We start from the raw sequence: 22188 nt of genomic DNA on the forward strand, positions 1-22188 counted from the left end.
ATCCCAAATGCCTTTAGCCGAGGATAAAAACATCACTGAGTGGCTAATCGAGGAATCCATACTATTCAACAATCATGCAATAATTTGATAATTCTCCTTTGTCCAAGACTTGTAAGTAACATTTGTAGAGCTTGGGGGATCATCTAAAATATACGACAACTTGTCACGGGCTCCTAAAAATACTTTTACAGATTGTGCCCATTGAAGATAGTTGTTACCATTCAACTTAGTGGAGGTAATCTGTAAGGGGTTGGATTCAAGAGACCCTATGCCAAGAGATGAGGGCCCTTTGTTAGCAATAGGAGAGTCCAAGAGAGATAAATCTATGCCAAGAGAGCCCCTATGCCAAGTAAGATTGATTCAAACAACTCTATCTCACTCAATCCTTCAAGATAATAAGAGATAAACCTCAAACAAATATCAATCATCCAAAAATACTAAGAAACGCAGTCAAAAAAGCCCTAACTGAGTGAAAACGGCCCAGCCGCACGTCCGTTTGAGGTGAAAAACCTCTCAAACAGTGATCTTAAGTAAAAATCTAACGTGGGTAGCTTGGGAGGAAGATTTCGGTTCATCTTGAGCAAAGAAACCAAAGAAAAGCTTACCGATTTGAGGTAGATCGAAGAAAAGCGGAAGATGGGGCCGATTTTCGAATTTCTCTATTTCGCCCAAAATACCATGAAAGGAGATCCAATAAATTCTGAAAAAATCATGACAAATCTTCTAAAATCAAGATCTATCAAACTCCTAAACTTTTAGCTTAAATGAAGTCCATGTGTCCGTATAACGCTGACGTTAGCCATACGACTGCTGACGTCAGCAAGGTGACGTGTCGCCTCTCAATGTGTTGGATGTGGAATGCCTGGATGTATGCTCTGATACCAAGTAGAGAAAGATTTGATGATGATAATGTGAAGAAGAGAGGAAAATATTGAGAGAGAAGAAGAAGGAGAGTTTGGGAGAGATGTTGTGTTAGGCTTGCTTGCCCAAACACATAATATTTTATTATAATAAAGCATATAGTACACCGCAGGAAAAAAGGGAAGTGTGCACATGCACTTACACTAACCACCAAACCACATACACAATACATAGCATTCTATAAGAATGGTCTTTTAGAGGATTTAGACAAGGATATACTTATAGAGGTTGGGTCTAAACTCTAGAGAATGGTGGAGATTGAGTTCATCTTTAACATTGAGGTTGGAATCCTCATTAGAGTGGTAAAGTTCAAGAAGATGAATCAAATCTCATGGAATATGAGGCTTAGGATGTGGGATATGATTAGGGATTTACCTAAGCTTCATTTGCACCAAAAACTCTCTAAAATGCCTAAATACTGGATCTCCTTTATAAAGAAATCGAGTTCCAATGATCATAAAACGGGCAGAAACAGCTAGTCTTCGGTCACACCGAATTTGACAGGAAAGCTGCTGAATTGACTTGGGCACTTACAATCACACTAAAAGTGATCTTGGGTCACATCGAAAGTGGTCTTCAGTGAGACCGAAGGTAGCACTTGGTTACAGCCAAATTACCCAGAATTCTGTCCCAGCCCGCTATCGTGTTTCAGCCATTCTCAGTCGGACCGAAGGTGGGTTTGGTGGGACCGAAGATTTCCTGAAATTGTGCAGTTTTTCTAGCAACATGGGACCTCTAAAGCCAATCTAAGGATGACCAATTTAGGCTCCTATGGCTTAAGGGATGATCAATAAAAGGTTTACCTATTATGTTTAAGATCATTTAGAGGTTCAATGGGTTGTTTTAGGTCAAGGGTTAGGGTTACCAAGGCACTGCATTTACCTGTTCTTGCTCCTTGATGCTCATCTTTACTTGTATCTTCGGTCTTCAGCTTCCAAGGGCTCAACCGACTACATGACACATGGACTCTCATGATTGACAAACAAGATGCACAAATCGGTGCACTAACAGCCCAGTTCGCGTGGGCATGCATAAGGAAACCTAATGTGAAGACCCTACATGACCCTATACGAACCCAGAGAACTCTAGATGAACCTATGCGACTCTATATAGCCAAGGAGACAACTAATCCTAAAAATCCAGCAATGTAACTAATGCAATATCCTAGTGCTAAAATTCAGCAAAGTAGCAAGAAGAATTAATGAGTGTTAGGAGAATTCAGCAATGGGATAAAGGAAATAATAGTGCTAGTTTTTCAGCAATTGGTCAAAAGAAACACTAGCACTAAAATTCAGCAATATACCACAAGATATAATTAGCACTAGAAAATTCCAGCGATGCGGCATGTGAATTAACTAGTACCACAAATTTCAGCTGTACAAATAGTGAAATAACTAGTTCAAAAAAAAAAAAAAAAAACAAAAATCAGCAAGATGCAAACTATGCTAAGTCCGATGATGAACACTCTAAGCTAAGTTTAAGATTAATCTACCCTATTTTTTTAATCCAGCTTCCATCAAAATTAGACAAAAAAAAAAAAAAAAAAAACACATGGTATGCACTTCCCCCCTCTTTGATACCCTGGCAACGGGCCCACTTTAGAACCCAAAAAATAAATTGATTAAATGACAACCTTTGGTTAAAGGACGTTTGTTAGCTATCTTGGACTGTTTGCTATTTTGTTTTTGTTGCAACTGTATGTTAGATGCACCTCTGAAAAAGAAAAGAAAAGAATAAGATAAGGCACCATTCATTAGATGTCCATGACGATTTTAATTAAGTCATCAGCTTAGTGGAATTTTGGTTTACATCCGATATAAAGTGGGCTGATGATTTGGATGGTTTAACTTGAGTTACACATGCCACCAATGTGTGCAATTCCTCAGCTCATGTGTATGAACCATCACTCTGTGCCAGAGTAGCAAAGCTTTTCTCACATACTGAGATGATTTAGAGCTTTTATCTCATCTTCTTCCCACGACTCTCATTTCAAAGTCTAAATGTAAGCAACTTTGATAGTGGCTTTGACAGGGCTCCTCCTCTTCCTCCCTCTTCTTTAAACTAACTATGCCTATTCAATCCGTGAACTAGATGAAATCAGCCTTGAATCCCTCAAACTTGACTGAACCAGTTCAATCCAGATCCTCGAATTAAAGGTGAATCGAACTGGTTTGCAGTTCAAAGGGATTTGGTCAAATTTGGTAACTATTCTTTGCACTATCTTATTCCCTACCCTATCATGAGTCATGACTCTCATCTACCATGATCTTTGTTGTTGTTCCTTTTTTGGATGTGAATCTTCTACATTTCGTATACATGGATAAAAGAGACACGAAGTATTGGAGATAGTAAACTTCATGCATGTTCTTTTTGTGCAGGTTGAGTGTCTTCCCTATCCCTTCACCCTATAGGGTGCATGGGATCTTTCTTTAGTGTGTTATCATAACAATTCCTTTGCAATGTTCTCCTTTTTACCACATCCATCTATCCCTGTCTCAAATTCCTGCATGAGTATGTGAGGTATTCTAGAGTAGTTCTTATGCACTATTTTTATGGGTATTTTATCATTACAATACCTCTTCATTGTTCTGCTCTTTACCACCTCAGTTTTTCTCTTGAATTTCTGCATCAGCACGTGGGAGATTTTCTGTGTTAGTTATTATCCACCATCATGAAGCGTATTTTATGTTCTTTTGATCTGCTATGATATTCAGTTATTGGTAAGAAAAAAGTCTTCTATAGTCTTCTGCTTGTCAGTATGGTTTTGCAATTTACTTCATCTGGATCAGTGTTTAAATAGCGAATAGTGTGTAGCGTAGCGTTCACCTTTTGAAGTGCGAGGCATAAGCTACATAGCGTGTAGCGTAAGCTTCACATTACTTCTAGATTTTTAATTAAGGTTGTACTTGGTTGCACTAATTCCATGATATTCATGAAATTAGACTGATTAATTATGAAATTTAACAAATTTTCATGATATTTGGTGCAACCAAACATGACTTAATGTAATAGAAAAGGGTAATCATTAAATATAAAGCTAAAGAAAGAGCAACAAAACTAATTTAATACTGTTGCTTATATTATTTTTACTAAAAGCATTAAATATTGAAAATAGAAACATGTAACAAATCATTGAAAATATTATTTGATTTTAATGTTGTAATGAAAAATAACTTGTAATATGGGGTACATAGCATGTAGCCTAGTTTATGTAGCGTATAGCGTATGCAAATTATCATGTAGCGCAGGCTACATGTGACTTAAGCTATTTTCATGAGCTACATAGCGTTAAGGCTAAGCTATGCTACATAGTATAGCTATTTAAAACACTGATCTGGATCTATGCTAGTTTTGTGAACTGAATGCTGTTGATGTTTATGTTCACCCACTTTATTTAAATATAATCTTAATCTTTCTTTTTTGCTGCAGGCACTCCCTTTTGGAAACTAATTTTGAAGCAATTTGATGATTTGCTTGTTAAGATATTAATTGTGGCTGCGATTGTATCATTTGTTTTGGCGTTGATTGATGGCGAGACAGGCCTGGCTGCATTCTTAGAACCTTCTGTAAGAAGTTGATGACTCTTCACTGCTTTGCACGATTATATTATTTGTGAATTGTTCAAGTGCTTAATTCCCATAGCTATTTTCCTATATTTTCTGCATGGGTGCAACTTTGTGAGTGCCAGGGATAAAGTTAAACCTTTTCAACAGAGTTGAGCATGAAAATGTGGAAATGATTTGATCTTCTCTGTTTTGTTTGTGCCTTGTTTTGCTTGGTTGATGATGCATTAATTCTGACTCTATTTAACAAGCTTGCTTTTTCCTACAACAGTTTTTCAGATGCTTAGAAATTCTTGTTATTGATTGTGACTGTATTAACAGGAAATTGGTGCTTATACATACACCATTATATGCTTTTGTTTTTCATACGTACCATGATTTGACATTAATGTCATGCAGCCACGCCAGATGTAATGTTTGTTTTTAAATGTAAAAAAGAACAGATTATCATTATAAGTTTTTTCATATCCTTGGTGCATTCTCGTTCTTTCGAGGGGTCAAAGTGAACACACTTTCCCTATCATGCACTATAGCAGTGAAGTGTATGCTCCCAGTTCTAGCACCATGCCATATACTGTTATGGCTGCCTGCGACAGCTCATTGACTATGATGAAGCCTCTGGGCTTCTCAATCCTCATGCAAAGTCTGTCTGTGGTGTTTCCATGTAGTAGTCTCCATTCCTGATCTAAGCTTGAGTGTTCATCTTCGCAGTTCATTGCCGATTAAAAAATCTCCCCTTTTCTTTTTATGTTTTCTTGCTTTACCAGTGGTCTTATATTCATCACCTCCACTTTTGGAAGATGATCTTGCATCTGTTATTGTCCTGTGCATGACCTTTTGACAAAATCTTCACCTGACATGATCTCTGCCTAATCTCATCATTATGCAATGCTGCCCCTCTTATGAACCTCAGAATCCAAGAATACATCCTCGCGTGTATTTAATACAATAGAAAAACAGAAGTAAAATATGAAATAAGTGATTGTATGAGAAAAGGAATTAAGATGTGAGTCATGTGACAAACACGCATAGAGCTGTAATAATACATATTAATACAAGTAATTAAAGCAGCACAAGAGAGGAAATAATAAGATATATAATAAAATAATAAACAGCTAGGAATAAGTCAATTAAATGAATAAATCAAATCCAAATCTGAGTTTCCCAGCTGTTTGGGGCTAGTTAGCCCGTCCTTCTCTGTTTCGTTTTTCTTTTCTTTAAAAACTGTAGTTCCATTCATCAAAGAAAAAAACAAAAAATTATATATTATGCATTCGTAATATAATTTTTCTTTAGAGTGATAGCACTCATAAATATAGTCAAAAGCAGTGTTCGAAATATCCGTATCGTGTTACGTATCGCACCCTTGGGATACAGACACGTATCGGTTATCGCATGGGATATATCGGTTGTATCGCGTAATGTATCGCTGTTGTTGGAAACATGGGGAAACATTGGAAATTGGTCGAATTTTTTAATGAAATTTCAATGATTGTTAAAAAAGACATCAATACACACTTACAAATCAAAAATTACAAAAAAAACAAGTGTACATAATAGGTTTTCTTTGTATGGTGTCTTAATCTATGCGCTATCTAACCGAATTGATGCAAATATATTCAAGTTTACTCATATAATTTATAAATGTAAGAAGACATGTGGAAACACAAGCAATACATTCAAAAGCAAAAGAAAAATCACTAGATCAGGTTACATTCATGTTTGATTTTATGTTTGGACATACAGATTGCAACCGATTTGCGAGAAATTGGGAAAATTTTGATTTTTTTCAATTTTCCACAACTCGGTCATTCTCCTCCAAATCTCGAAATCGAAGCTCCCAATCCATGATTTTTCATGCCAAACATGAGAAATCATTGATTTGTAACAATTTGACACTGATTTAACATAATTTACAGGAAAAAAATGATCGAAAATAAAAAAATGCTCACCGGATCAAACATGTGGGATATGTCCCACTACTTCTGCGTTTCGTGTCACACTGGTGGGATACAACATATATCGTGGGATATATCGGTTGATATCGTCGATATTTAGAACACTGGTCAGAAGGATAAATCTCACACTGCAAAAATAGACATTGAACAATGTTTGAAATATCGATATCGTGTTGCGTATCTCACCCTTGGGATATAGATACGTATCGGTTATCGTACGTGATATATTGTTTGTATCGGGTAATATATTGCACTTTTTGGGAAACATCGGGAAGCATTGTGAAAATGGTTGAATTTTTCAATGAAACTTCATGGATTGTTAAAATAGACCTTAATACACTTTTTTTTTTTTTTGAGAGGTAACAGAAAGTTCATTAAAAAAGGAAGAGAGGGGATTAAACCGCTGAGATAGCAGACTAATTAACCTCCAGGAAACAACAAATTACAATGGTTAGGACTGACTACATTAGAAGCCCATTCAATGATAAACCCATAGGCTCTAGAAAGAACAAAAAGTATAGAATTTGTCACATTGTTAAAACCCCTCCCATTTCGTTCTTCCCATACTGCCCACCAAACGGCTAGAAGGGAGATTCTCCAAACTGTTGAGGATTGTTTTCCTAGGCCAACACCATGCCAAGCATTTAACAGACCACCCGTCGATTTTGGAAAGGACCAGGATACGCCAAATGAGGATAAGACCGCTCCCCAGATCTTGGAAATAAAGGGACAATGGATGAAAGATGATCCACTGATTCTTCGTCGGTCATGCAACACAGGAAGATATTAGTAAGGGTCATACCCCTTTTTTGCAGATTATCAACAGTAAGAACTTTGCCCTTTCCTACTAGCCAGTCGAAGAACGATATCTTTGGCGGAACTTTATATTTCCATACTTTGTGTAACAGACCTCTTCGAACATCATCTGTTTTCTTATCAATGGAACTGCACAAGGACTTGATCGAGAAGGAACCTTTTCTGTTCGGTTTCCAGATGAGGCTGTCCACCGAGTTCTGCAGGTCTTGATACAGCTGATAAGAGCATTGAAGTCTTCAACTTCCCATTCACGGAGGTTCCTTCTATAGGTGGGGTTCCAAGTGGTTTCATTTCTGCTATAGGAATAGCAATTGGCAACTGAAATGGATCGATCCAAAGTAAGACGATATATTCTTGGGAAAACATCTTTTACCTTTGAGAACTTCCCTTTTGAGGGAGAGAACTCCTCTCCACAGGTAGGAGGTAGAATCCTTGGTCCACCAACCACCTTCTAATCGGTCATATTTACACTTGACTAGCCTATTCCATAAAGACCCATCTTCCGAGCCAAGTCTCCAGATCCACTTCCCTAGCAAGGCTTGGTTCATGGTTTGGAGATTTCTAATACCAGCGCCTCCATCATTAATATGTTGACAGACCACTTTCCACTCCACCAGGTGAAACTTTTTCTTATCCTCCTTACCGTGCCAAAGGAAATCTCGCCTTAGTATTTCCAGAGTAGCCAAAATTGGAGTCGGACACTTAAAAAGGGACATGAAGTATAGGGGCAGGTTCGACAAGGTAGCTTTAATGAGAGTTAGACGACTACCCAATGATAGGTATCTACATTTCCATCTCGCCAGGTACTAATAAAATCTATCTATGACCTTGTCCCATAGATTGGTCGGAGGTTTGCCTATACATAAAAGTAGACCAACATACGTCATTGGAAAAGTACCCAACGCACAGTCGAAAAAATCAACGAGGGCCGATGTCTCGTAGACCTCCATGTTGATGCCGTACATCATCGATTTTTTTAGATTAACCCTCAAGCCCGAGATTGCTTCGAAGCACTGAACAATTGTTCGCAGATTGCTAATTTGTTCCTGGTCGGCTTCACAGAATAAGAGGGTGTCGTCTGCAAATTGAACGTGCGAGATTCGAGTGTCCATGTTTGTGATCTTAAACCCGCTAATAATGTCTTCAATCTCTCCTTGACTCAACATTCTAGAGAGGGCTTCACTAACAATGAGAAAGAGGAAAGGGGACAGTGGGTCACCCTGACGAAGACCCCGAGAGCTGTTGAAGAAACCTTTTGGAGAACCATTGAGAAGAATTGAGTAGAAAGCTGAGCCAACACATTCCTTTATCCATCTCTGCCACTTGACTCCGAAGCCCATCCGCCGCAACATATATAAAAGAAAATTCCAGTCTACATGATTGTAGGCCTTTTCAAAATCTAGTTTACAAACCAAACCTTTAGAACTGGCTTTATGACAGGAATCTAGGCATTCATAGGCTATGAGAGCGCTGTCGATAATTTGTCTTCCTGGAATAAATGCGCTCTGATTTTCAGCAATAATTGAGTTCATCACCCCTCTCAGCCGAGAGGCTAACACTTTGGCAAGGATTTTGTATGGCCCTCCAATTAGGCTGATCGGCCTAAATTCATGCATCGAGTCAGCCCCTGGCAACTTAGGAATAAGAGTGATGAAAGAGGCCCCGAGCTCTTTGGACAGACGACTTCTGTCATGAAATTCAGTGAAGAAAGCCATAACATCATCCTTAATGGTTTCCCAAAAGGATTGATAAAACTAAATGGGGAAGCCATCTGGGCCAGGGGCCTTATCTCCACCTAGAGCATCCACCGCTGCCTTCACTTCTTTTGAAGAAAACTGGACTTCAAGGGCCCTGACATCCGACTCAGAAAGACTATCGAAGTGAAGCAAATCGAGACTAGGCCTGTGCCATCCATCTTCCTGCAGAAGAGATGTGAAGTATCGAATGGCTTCGGTCGAAATGTTGGATTTATCCTCCGTGCGGACCCCATCGATAATCATTGAGTTGATCTTGTTTACTCAATTGCGCGTCGATGCAATTGAGTGGAAGAATTTTGTATTCTTATCTCCTTCCTTTATCCATTTGCTCTGAGATTTTTGTCTCCAAGATATTTCATCTTCGAGGACCCTGGTTGAATATTTTTGAATTAACTGAGCTCTCCTGGACCAGTCGCGAGGGTCCCTTGTGTCTGGTTCAGCTATGGAATCAACAATCATCAACTCAGCGAGAATAGCTTCAGTTTCTTGGTCCCTTTTATGGAGCTCAAAAGATTTCCACTCGATAATCTTCATCTTCAGAAGACTCAGCTTTTTTCATAAGCGGAAACCCGCATACCCATCTACATAGAAGCCCATCCACCATTCTTTGACTAGTTGCTGGAAACCTTCAATCTTTAGGCAAGAGATGTCGAATCTGAACAGCTTCGGGCCCCAATTGTCCTCAACGATAGAGAGAAACAAAGGGCAATGGTCCGAAGTCGTTCTCGGGAGGAGGGATTGTGAAAGGAGAGGGAAAGCTTCTAACCAATCCGCCGAGACTAGGAATCTATCCAGCCTAGCGAGAGTCGGGTGCGCCCGATCATTGGTCCAGGTAAATTTGGAACCGATGAGAGGAAGGTCCACCAATTCCTAGTCGTTTATCTAGTTGGAGAATGAGCGCATAGCAGATGTGACTTTGCCTTCGCTGGATTTCTCCTCCGCTTACCTCGTAATGTTGAAATCTCCTGATACACTAGGGGGCGCTAGAAATTTGCCTAGCAACATTCAATTCGTTCCAAAAATCTATCCTGCTGGATTCTTGGTTAGGGTCATAAATAGAGGTAATGAGGCAACAGAAGTCAGAGCATACCTCCTTGAGAGATACTGAAATGGAGAAAGCTCCAGACCAGCTGTCCGCCATAGACCAAAGTGACGATTTCCAAGCTACAAGAACGCCCCTTGCATTACCCGTCGCATTCAAAGTCACCCACTTCGCATCAGGCGCCTTCTAAAGAGACCCTATTAACTTGTCGTTAAAGGTCTGGACCTTTGTTTCCTGGAGGCAAATGATGTTTGTCTTACTTCTGCCACATGTATCTTTGATAATAGTTCTTTTTTGTTTGGACCCCACTCCTCTCACGTTCCATGAAAGGACTTTCATTTAGGAAATTGATCTACCCCGGCGTCCTCCTCCTTTGGTTGACCCCATTCTAGCACCTCTGCAGAGTATGGGCTAGATTGCAGACTCTTGAGTTCCCTATTTCTACCTGGCTTGGACAAAGAAGTATTCCTGGGAGATTTAGGTCTCGACAATGGTCGGCTGTGGTTTTCAATGCATTGAAATAGGGCGATGAAGTCCTCCGGGTGATCACCAAATGAGAGACCAATGGATCTCCCGATATGGCCCATGGCGTCCTTGATCCACTGCTTCTTCTGGATGGAATTGACAAGAATAGCCCTTTGAGCTGCTATTTCCACACCAATAACTTCTAAAGAAGGCCCCATCCTGGACTGAAGGGGCTCAACTTCTATGATGTCTTCCTCGGGATCTTCCTGGAACAGGGCTATCAGGGCTTTCTGGGCTGAAGATTGAGAATGGGGCGAGGAAATGGGCATGGAATAGGCAGAGGATTTTATCCCATCTGAAGACGAAGGGATGTTATCTGTGATGGAGGGGTCTCCCAATTCCAGAGCGAGGAGAGTTTCAGGTTCTGGCAAAGAATCCGAAGCAAAAGGCTTGGATACGATGTATCGGGTCCCATGTATTGAACGGTCTGGATTAGAAATCGAAATCCCCGATGGATTCGAGGGACCCGAAGTGTGGTACAAGACGTGTGAGTGATACCCGAGCCTCCTGATGCAGGACATGTGGCCTTCCAAGGCTGTTGTTGTTGATGACTGATGCGGCTGCCTAACGTTTGTCTCCATCTCTCGAAGTAAGGGATAGGAAACGTGGATTCTCCTTGTCCGTCCGCGTGGACAAAGAAAACCCGGATCGTCTCACGGGTTCTTGACACGTCGCACCCGCTGGCGTGTGTAGTTTGGAAATCTGACTTCTCTGGCGAGGGTGATTTGCTTCCGCCACGGTAGCACTGTCATCTGGGAGAATGTGGCACTTGTTGAGAGAGGATTTTGGTAGTCCTGAGACGTATGGAACCGGCAACTCCTGCTGGAACTGTGGTCCTCCGGAGCTCTAAAAGTGTGCATCTTCTTCCATCTCTTTGGTTGGCCTGGGCGCTGAAGCAGGAATCATTTCTCTTGACCTCCAAAGGTCACCCCATCTAGGGATGAGATCTTCCTTACCCTCTCGTTGTACCGGGAGATGAATCTTCCAACCATCGACGGAGACTTGGATGGCAGAGGGTAACATATCACCCTTCCTCTTACTGATCTTTACTCTAATTACCCCCATCTCCTTTCCCAACTTTGTTTTGGGATCTAGCTCGTTGAACTTTCCCAGTTTGGATGCAGCTGAGATGAAGAACTCCTCATACCATCGCTCTAATGGAACCCACCAAACCAAAACCCAGACTTCTTCATGCCCAAACATCGAAAATTCTTCCCAGCTTTGTATGCTTGTAACCGGGCCATCCTTGTATAGCACTCTTGCCATGATCAGGAGGTCTGTATTTAAACTTGGGCATGATCTAATCCATAACTCGTTGAAACTGATGGGTTTGATAAGAAGAGTTCCGCCGAGAATTTCCAGCATTCATCCAGTCATCTCCTGACTTCAACTATTGAGACTCCATTTTTTGTAATAGCGACCACCGAATCCTGAAGGGCCGATTTGGATCGGTCAAATACTGTTTGATTGATGTGTATTTCCCCATCCTCCTCTTCATCTTCCACCACCTTCGCATGGGAAGAGCCTATAGGGCGAAGGAGAACGTCCCTAAATGACGATTTGCCCTAAATGGACAAAGGACCCAACGTAGGGTTTTGTTGGACTACATGAGTCGGAATGGGAGGTCGTCGCCCTTGTTTTACTCTTCGTTCCGAACTTCATTGCATCGTCATTTTAACTCCCCCAAAACTTTCACCATGGAGGGAGTGGATCGCCCTGTACAATTCTTGTTCCGAACTCATTCTAACAAGTGCAAAGCCCCTGTTTGTGCCATTAAGCTTGTTTTTTGGAAGAACTACATCCATCACTACACCCGCTCTGCCAAAAACTCTGGAGAAATTGATTGGTAGCCATCCGTCTGGAAATCCCTTAACGAACAACGTTGGATAGCTGGCAATATCTTTGTTCTTTGTGGGTTTCGGTCTTGCACATTTTTAAATTATAACATCTCAAAAAAGAAGTGCACATAGTAGGTTTCCTTTGTATAGGGTCCTAAGCTATGCACTGTCTAACTGAACTAATGCAACTATATTCAAATTGAATGGTTAACATTTAGAGTGTATGTGATGATCATTTCATCAAACACTCCTAAATACTTCGAAATTAGTCTCAATTGGCAGTTGGTTAAAGGGAAATTTTGAAAAAAAAAATATTTTATTAAAAAATGATTTTTATTTTTTGAAAATTGACAAGGACTTAACGAATCAGTAGATCAATCATACATGCTTGATTTCATGTTTGGAGTGCAACATTGCAAGCAATTTGGGAGAAATTGGGGAAATTTCGAATTTTCCTCAATTTTCCCGAAATCGGACCACCCACACTCAAATTTCGAAATTAGAGTGTATGTGATGATCATTTTATCAAACACTCCTAAATACTTTGAAATTAGTCTCAATTGACAACTGGTTGAAGAAATTTTTTGAAAAAAGCATAGAGAACATGAAGAACCAATGGATATCGAAATCAAAGCTCCAACTCCATGATTTTTCATGCAAAACATGAAGAACCAATGGATTTGTAACCATTTGACATTGATTTAGCATAATTTCAACAAAAATGGGATAGGAAATTGAGAATTCTTACTGGATTGAACATGTGGGATATATCGGCCCTACCTGTGCATTTGGTATCCCACTCGTATCGCACAGGTGGGATATATTGGCCGATATTGTTGATATTTAAAACATTGACACTGAAGAGTGGAAGACTGATGAAAAACCACAAAAAATCCCATTTCTCTAATGTACGCCTATATAAATTTACTATTTTAGTTATAAACATGCTAATACTTGCATATTTGTAAAATAAACAATTAAGAACCCAAAAGAAAACAGAAACAACAAGACATATCTGGGAAAACTCAAAGGAACCCATATGTACATTGTTTTACTTTTTTAAAGTGGCACAAGAGAGTAATAATAGAAATATAATAAAATAATAAACATTTAGGAACATCTCAAGTAGCATAGAAAGAAAATCATAAATTTATATACCATGCGTTGACAATATAGTCATCATCATCTAAGCCTCATCCAAACTAATTTGGTCGAATACATAACTCCAATCCCACCATTCCATGATGATGGAAGCTATAGCATAAGTTTTGACATCAGCTGCCAACCTGATGCGACCCTCCTTTATTTGGGCTTCGGACTGGCAATGAGAGCACAAAACTCCCATGGGCACAATGTAATAGCCTATTACATAGGTTGATTACGATCGATCTTTATTTGCAATCAATGAGTCCTTCCTAAAAAAAAAGAAGAAAAAGGAAAAAAAACTCAAAACTCAAAAGGATTTACTCATATACTCAAATAAAGCCAAAGTTATCATAATCTTTAGTGCAAATCGAAGTAGGGTTTGAATCAAATTGTATCGCAAATCATAAGATGTTTTTCCCAATTTTCTTGAAAATTAGAAAAAAATGAACAAATTGTAAATAAATCAGGAAAAAAACTAAGAAAACAAATCAATTGTTCATTTTCCATCAATATGCACCAAGAAAGTAACATATCGTGATTGTTGTCCTCAAAGCATAAACGTTGTATGTTTTAAAGTCAAATCATAAAGTGCAAGTTCCTAACGAGTCCTTTAAAAAATCTTTTATTATTATTCGTTATTATATAAAGAATGAATAATGCTTTGAGTTTAAAATCACATAATGGAACTTTGGAAAAACAATTTAAATTTAGGGTATGCAGAAAAAATAAATAAAATAAGTATACATCTTTAATTTGGGGTCAAATCCTAAACACCATTACTACAATAAATATAGGTAAATATGATCAAAATCATTCATAAAAGATTCCCTATAAGTCATTGATCAATTTGGTGTTTTGACTAGTTAAGAGGTAAGATATCATAAAAAAAGCTTACAATTTAAGGTTAAAGAAAAGATCAATCATTTTATCTCTTATAAAGAATAAAATAAAACAATGTACATGTTTCAAAAGATTCTTAAAGCCCCCACAAATTTAAAAACATGAAATGGAAGCCAAGTACAGTTTAAAAAATAACATACTAAATATAATTTGAATTGTAAATCGTAGGATTCATCTGAAAAGGAATTCAAAGTTGAAAAAAAAAAGATTCGACTTAAATCGTAGGATTTTGACAACAATGAAAAGCGTGAATAGTGTAAAATGATGAAAAGCAAAAGAAAATCACATTTCTTCTATATACATAATTGTATGTGACTATTCATCGTAGTCATCATCATATAAGCCTTGTCCCAATAAATTGGGGTCAGCAATAATATGCGACTATTACAATTCTAAATATGCTTAATACTTGCATATTTGTGTCATACGTGACCATTACAATTCTAAACATGCTTAATACTTGCATACTTGTGAAATAAACAACAAAGTAGATCGAATAAAAAATAAAAATACATCAGAAATAACTGGAAAACTCAAAGGAGCACATACATATATCTATACAAAAAGAGTGGGCCTATTTTAATCATATATGCTTGATTTTCGTAATGGGTGTTGGTTAGTGTTTTCTTCTCTCAATTTGGAGTCAAAATGTTCAGAAATGCGAAGCCTTTGTATTAGTTTTTTCCCCAGCTCGAAATCCAAAAGCATGGAAGAAAATATAAAAACAGGGATGTATTCCCGTTTTTGCCGCAACATAGGACAAATGCTTGGGCTGAGTAACATGTAAAGTTTGTCTATAAGTGGCCTGGTACAGCTTCGACAAGTCCTAATTTTGAGTGAGTGGCTGAGGCCCTTACCAACATATACTGTGCAATGTTTTGAATCCTCGAGTTGTAACTGTGTTTTATCGGGCGTTGTCAGTTTAGATCTAAGCTGCGGTAACTGTCTAACCAGGGTGCTGGCTCTTCCTTCCTGTTTCAGCTCTCCCTTTTTTGGCCTTCTCATGCTCATCGCACAAGCTATTGCTACCATGATTTCATCAATCTATCTTTAGCTTAATCCACATTGTACTATTTGTTGTCGAACAAAAGAAGTACCACTTAGTGTTTCTAAAGCTTGAAGCCCTAAGTTCTGCTAAGAATACCTTTTTTGCAAATCCACATTTCTACCTTTGGGGCCTTCTTTTGTATCCTTTTCTAATAATTTCCAGCAAGTCGGTAAGCTAATAACATGCATGAGAGATAAGTTTGATGAAAAGTATCGGTATTGACGCATGTATCTCACCATCAGGACACGAACGTATCAGGTAAAGCAAGGGAAATATCACGTGTTGCGTAACGTATCGCTGTTTCTGGGAAATATTAGGAAACATTGAGAAATTGGTTGAATTTTTCAACGGAACTTGAGGGGATGCTGAAAAAGACATTATTACACACTTGGAACTCAAAAGATTACAAAAACTGTGTCATTGTAAGTTTCCTTTGTATAAGGTCCTAAACTTTGCTTAGAAGACAAACTGTAGATCACCCTCCGGCCACTCTGATGTAATCTTTTCATACTCTAATTGCAAGTTAATTGGGTGAAGTGTGGGAAATTTCGGATTTCCCCAAAATTCCCCCAAAATTCCCCATTTCCCCAAAATTTGAGAATTGGAGTGAGGTTGATGTTAAGATCAGTCAACACTTAGAAATACATGATTGATCTTTTTTTCCTTTTAAATATTCTTTTTTATTAATTTTTGATTTTTTTAATTAAAGATAAATTCTTTCACCAATTGCAAATTAGGCTCCAAACACTCTAATGTGATTTTTTCCACACTCTAATTGTATGTTAAATGGGTGAAATGGGGGAAATCTTGGATTTTGCCCAATTTCCTTAGTTTTCTCCAAATTCACAAATCCAAGGTCAAAATCCATGATTAAGCACGCAAAACATGCAAAATCATGGATTACGAATTTCATCCCACTGATTCCAAGTGATTTAAAGGAAAAAACTGTTTAATTTTGCAAAAACTCACCACTTTTGTTTCCAGCCCACCCACTCTTCGATCTTGTTTCTGCACCCAAATTTCCTCTCCAAACAATGGAGGAGGTGTGGTAAAAATCAGATTAGAAGGGTAACTAAAGAAAAAATTTGAGAAAAATATGGATTTTTTGGGAGTTTTGGTGATTTTTTTCCAAAAATTTTGCAAAGGGGGTTCACGATGTTGGGTTTTGTTGATATGTATTGACAGTTTTGATGATACAAATCATTTTTTAACTACGATATTACATTGTGATATTTTGCGAAATATCGTGATAGATTTGGAAGTCTGTTAACTACAAGTGGGTTTTGTATCACCCACAAGCGATACGGATAGCATCGGCCAATGCTATTGATATTTAAATCACAGACTAGGAGGAGAATCTAGAACTCTCATATGACTGATGTCCAGAAGCACGCAAGGCTTTTTTTTTTCTTTCTTTCTTTTGTTGGCTACTAAATGTGATGTCTTTGCACAGTTTCTTTACCATTAAAAAAGGGGGGGGGGGAGGGCCGGCGTCAAGAATTCTGCTTACACTTTGTATAATGGGTCTCGTTCTCATATACTTGGTTTTGATACATGTACAGGTCATCCTTATGATATTGGCGGCAAATGCAGCTGTAGGTGTAATTACGGAAACAAATGCTGAGAAGGCTCTTGAGGTAAGTTCAATTGTCCAATGTTGATGCTTATGTAAAGATTCTCATTAAAAGGTTTTGTGCATGTGCTCTTATGACTTATATCCCTCAGTTAAATCTTGACTGGGGTTGTATAGTTATTTTTCTTTGTTTGCTTTTACTCATTATCTTTTCCTTTATGCATCTAGTTGCAATAAGCTTATTCACACTAATAGCACTTTTTTAGTTCAGAATTTTTCATTTTCTAATATTGAATGCAGATAGGTGCAATAGAGCAGGTGTATATGGTGAAACACAATATTTCCAGTCTCATTCATCATATGCTCTTATTTTGATACAGTACTTCAGCACTGTTGTATAAAAAAAGAATATTGTTCTGAAAACGATTGTGTGGACAAAACTTCAAGCACTTTGGAATTTGAAGTCTGCAACATGGCATGAGAGCTGCATGGAGACACTCTGTGAGGGAATATAGTGCTAATTGGACTAAGGGTACTCAGTTTCTCATAGTAGAGCAGATAGTAGGTAGTAATCAGCAGTGTTCGAAATATCGGTATCGTGCTATGTATCGCACCCTTGGGATACAGATACGTATCGGTTATCGCACGGGATATATCGTTTGTATCGCATAATGTATCGCACTTTTTGGGAAACATGGGGAAACATTGAGAAAATGGTTGAATTTTTCAATGAAACTTCATGGATTGTTAAAAAGGACCTTAATACACACTTTTAAATCATAACATCTCAAAAAAAAAGGTGCACATAATAAATTTTCTTTGTATAAGGTCCTAAGTTATGTGATGTTTAATTGAACTAATGCAACTATATTTAAATTGAATGCATGACATTTATAAATGTATGGAAGACATGTATGAAAACACAACCAATTTATTGAAAAACAAAAGAAATAAAAATGGATAAATATACATATAAATGATAGGGACGTTGTGGCCTATACCGTTTCATGCGCTAGAAACTTAGATAGGGCCCACCGTGATGTTTGTGAGAAATCCATCCTACCCATTTGTTTTGTGAGCTCATTTTAGGACATGGTACCAAAAATGAGCCGATCAAATACTCAAGTGTGCTAAAAATGTGAAGATTGAACGTAAACAATTGAAATATTCGTGGGGCCACAGAAGTTTTAAATTAGGTAATATTTGTCTTCTCAGTTCATCTCAGTAGGAATGACATTATAAAGGTTTTAACAGTAGAAATTTCCCTACCCACCTTTTCCTTTAGTGCAGCCCACTCGAGTCCTGGAACTTGCTCACTTTTGGTCCCAAGTCCTAAAATGAGCTCACAAAAAGGATGGACGGGGTAGATTTCTTACAAACATTATGGTGGGCCCACCTAGGTTTCCAATGCGAATTTCCTGCCAAAGGCTTTCCAGGAAATCCGCATAAGTGGATCGGCTTGTGTACCACACATCACCTTGGTGTGTTGATGTCAACAAGTTTTGTGGGTCCCATCATGAGGTATATTTTATATCCAAACTGGCTGTCCATTTGGCAAGCTAGTCGTAACACTTGAGCTGAAAAATAAGTCAAATCCAATTATCAAGTGGAGTTTTGGATGAATATAATATTTGTTTTCCTCTTCATCCATGTATGTGTGAACTTATGAATAGATTGGATGGAGAATAAAATTTATGGTCGGTCCTACAAATATTTTAATGGTAAGAATCATTGTCCTACTACTATTTGTGGTGTGGTCCTCTTAAGATTTGGATATGAATGATTTTTTAGGTTATAATCTAAAATGATCATGAAAGATGGATGAACGGTGTGGATATAATAAATATATCATTATGTGCCCATGTAACTTTGATCTCATTTGAACCATTTGTATAACTCGGAGCATCAGCACTCGTCTTCTTACCACACAACCTGTGTGATACATCAGCCAGTCTTGTGGGGTCCACCTTGCTGTATATATATCGGTCCACCTGATATTTTAGTGTGTTTGATTTTTTGAGATGACATCATCAAATGGGCTATAAAAACGAATGAACGGAGCGGATCTACAACATATCATCAACGTGGTCCCTATAGCAAGCGTAACACCGAATAAGTTAGTTTCTCATGTAGCACCAATCCACCAAGTGCATTTGCGGGTGCATTTTATTTTATGCACTTGGTAAAAATCGTGGGATCCACCGTGATTTATATATTTTATCCACTCCTTCAATCCATTTTAACAGATAATTTTTGGGCTTGATCCCAAAATTGAAGATACATTAACAGTGGGCCCCACTGAGTTTCATCAGTACATCAAAGCGTACGAGTAACTCAGTACGCAATCGGATTTCTAAAGGGATTTCAGCGGAGGAAGCCGCATTTCGAAAGAGGGAAGAGGGTTCCGGAGATTCCGAACCCTAAAAATCTCAAATGTTGTCTTCAATACGCGTGATTTCTCGTCGAAATCTCGGTTGCAGAAATCCCTTTGCCGAAATCAGGAGGATATACTGGAATTGAAGGCTTGAATGGTTGAGAACTTGGGGTACTCTTTCCCTCCCTCCCTCTCTCTATCTCTAAAAAGGAAAAAACAGAAGAAAAACTATGGCTCATATTGAAAGACTAACAAACCATTGTCACTCCACTAGTGTTCCAAAATTGGTGATATTGTTCATAATATCGTTGATATTATCGGCATCGCTAGGTCAGCGATACTGAAATTGCTAGAAGTATTAAAAAAAATTCTAAATATCACTGATATTTTTCGATAATACCAGAATTCCTTGTAAAGGTTCCCTGGTGTCGGCGATATCATTGATAATATCCTTGATACCAGGGAAACATATGTAATAGGCGAAAATTGGAAAATTTTCCAAAAACCCAAAAAAATCTCCTTTTTTTGTGAGATTTTTTAAAGATTTTTGTTCCTTGGATGATTTTGATCACTCTTGGTTTTATTAATAAAATTTTAGATTTGGGGAGAACTCTCAACTCAAAATGAAGACAGGTCGGAACTCAAAGGTGACAAAAAATCCGTAGAAACCTTATTTTTTCAAATGTTAGCATGGATTGCAATGGAAGTCCATGTTTATGCATAATTCTCAAGCATTGACGTGGATTTATAGCGAAAAAATTAAAATTGAAGTGAAAAATGGGGAAAATCCTAATTTTTCCATTTTTATATCGGAAAAATGTATTCTTCACTGTTAATTAATGCAGAAATTTTATATATTATGAATGTTGGCCAATCTTTTGGTTAGCTACAAAATTTATTTTGTTTAATTTTTTGAGAAGTTGATTGGCTACAAACTATATATTTATTTTATATTGTTTTTTTTTTTGACAACACATGGTTAATCTATTAGAAAATGGAAGCTTATTATGGATAGTTGTTTTTACAATAGTTTGATTCCAACATGTGTAAACTTATGTCTTTTAACATCTCTTGAAGTTTCATTAAAAAATTCCAACTTTTCCCAACGTGTCCCCAATGTTTTCCCAAGACAATGATATTTTTCCAAGTATCAACGATAATATTGGTGATACTTGTTGTGGGGAAAACTGAATTGGTTTACTGCGCAGAACGTGTAACTGACCATAGGAGGAATGCCAGGACGAGCTTCCCAAACTGACAAGGCATATGGCTCGGAGCGCTCGGAAGACACTGTTAATGATCCTCTCGACGGAGAGATCGGCCCCGAACCGAGCAGAACTCAATGATCCTTGAAGGCAGAGCTCGGTTGCAAGAGCCATTTCCCGAGCTGAGCAGGTTGACCACCGCTAGGGCGAGGTGAGGATCTCGGAGAATATCCCGCCCCAGATCAAGAGATCGTATTCGACATATCCAAAGATCACGCAATGTCTGAAGATCACGCCGACCGAGGAGGGCTCAGCGATAGATTTGAAGGGAGCCATATGTAGATAAGATCTTCCAGCGTATACGATGAATCCCACAAGATACGCGATTTCGACACTGCCCAATGGACCCTATAAGTACTCCCGCTACAACTGAAGGGGGGTAAGCAACAAAAACCCTAGCTCCATCCTTTTTCACCCGAAGTCCATCTGCCTAACTTAAGCATTGGAGGGTCCATCGTCGTTATTGGCACACCCGTTGTCTTCTTCATCTTGTCTTTGTAGGTTTATTGGTGGACTCGCTTTTGCAACTGATCACATCTGTTCACCCAGATTTTGGTGATAATAGATTGGTGCAGTTTGTGGGAATGACAACAAAGCCAAGTTCTCATTAACTCTAGCCCAAGTCGCTATTCTTCCTCCTCCTCGATGGCCAAGAAGAAGGGGAAAATGCCGGCTACTGCCAAATTTGCTCATGGGGAGCAGCTTGAAGATGCTTAGGCCTCGTAGTCAGCCCCCCACTCCCAGCAATGGTGCAAAGATCTCAAAACTGGGGTAGCTGACTCATCTCCTTGAGAATCAGGTAGGAGCCATGACTGACAACATTGACTATATCATGAGGTTGCTAGAAAAGTAGCACAGATCCTCAGCTAATCAACAAGAGGAGGACCGAACAACCGCCTAATACCGTCACGCCCTGAGCCTCGCCCAGTGAAGGCCTAACCTAGGGGGAGCATTCTCGCCTTGACATGGACCCCGTAAGCCACTGAGCTTGCCAAGTTCGATCTGCACCATACATTAGAACAAAGGAGCTAAGCTCGGGGAAAGGCCTTGGAAATCATGATTGAAAATGAGATCCCTTGGGGGCAAAAATTAAAAGAAATCCAGGGTCAGCTCGGTGATATACAACAGGCCTGCCGTGTGAAGGCTTCGGCCTCTGTCGATGCCCTTCTCGAACAGATCGAGCCACCATTTACGGATGACATCATGCAAGCCTAGCCTCCACCCAAGTTTCGAATGCCCCAAATATCGCCCTATTCAGGCTCAAGAGACTATACTGAGCACTTGGAATCCTTCAGAGCATGAATGGAACTCCATGACGCTTCTGGACTCATGATGTGCAGGGTGTTCTCCCTGACGTTGACCGGGGTAGCTCGCAAGTGGTACAAACACTTGAAACCAAAATTCATCAGCTCGTTCACCCAACTTAGCAGGGCTTTTGCTACCCAATTTATTAGGGGTAAAG

The 22188-nt window shown here is 38.8% G+C and overlaps 1 protein-coding gene across 5 annotated transcripts in view; it reads left to right on the plus strand.

The window, feature by feature from the left end:
* The window catches only part of LOC131218904 (calcium-transporting ATPase 3, endoplasmic reticulum-type), a 185127-nt gene that overhangs the window by 19127 nt on the left and 143812 nt on the right, over positions 1-22188 (plus strand). For all 5 annotated transcript variants that reach the window (XR_009157918.1, XR_009157917.1, XM_058213783.1 and 2 more), the window contains exons 5-6: positions 4351-4487; positions 17077-17151. Coding sequence is in view for 3 of the 5 variants with exons in the window: in XM_058213783.1 (XP_058069766.1) it covers positions 4351-4487; positions 17077-17151 (212 nt within the window). In the remaining 2 variants the exon portion in view is untranslated. The remainder of the gene's footprint in view (positions 1-4350; positions 4488-17076; positions 17152-22188) is intronic.

The sequence above is a fragment of the Magnolia sinica genome, chromosome 11 (assembly GCF_029962835.1).
Source record: "Magnolia sinica isolate HGM2019 chromosome 11, MsV1, whole genome shotgun sequence".
In the NCBI taxonomy this organism is placed as follows: Eukaryota; Viridiplantae; Streptophyta; class Magnoliopsida; order Magnoliales; family Magnoliaceae; genus Magnolia; species Magnolia sinica.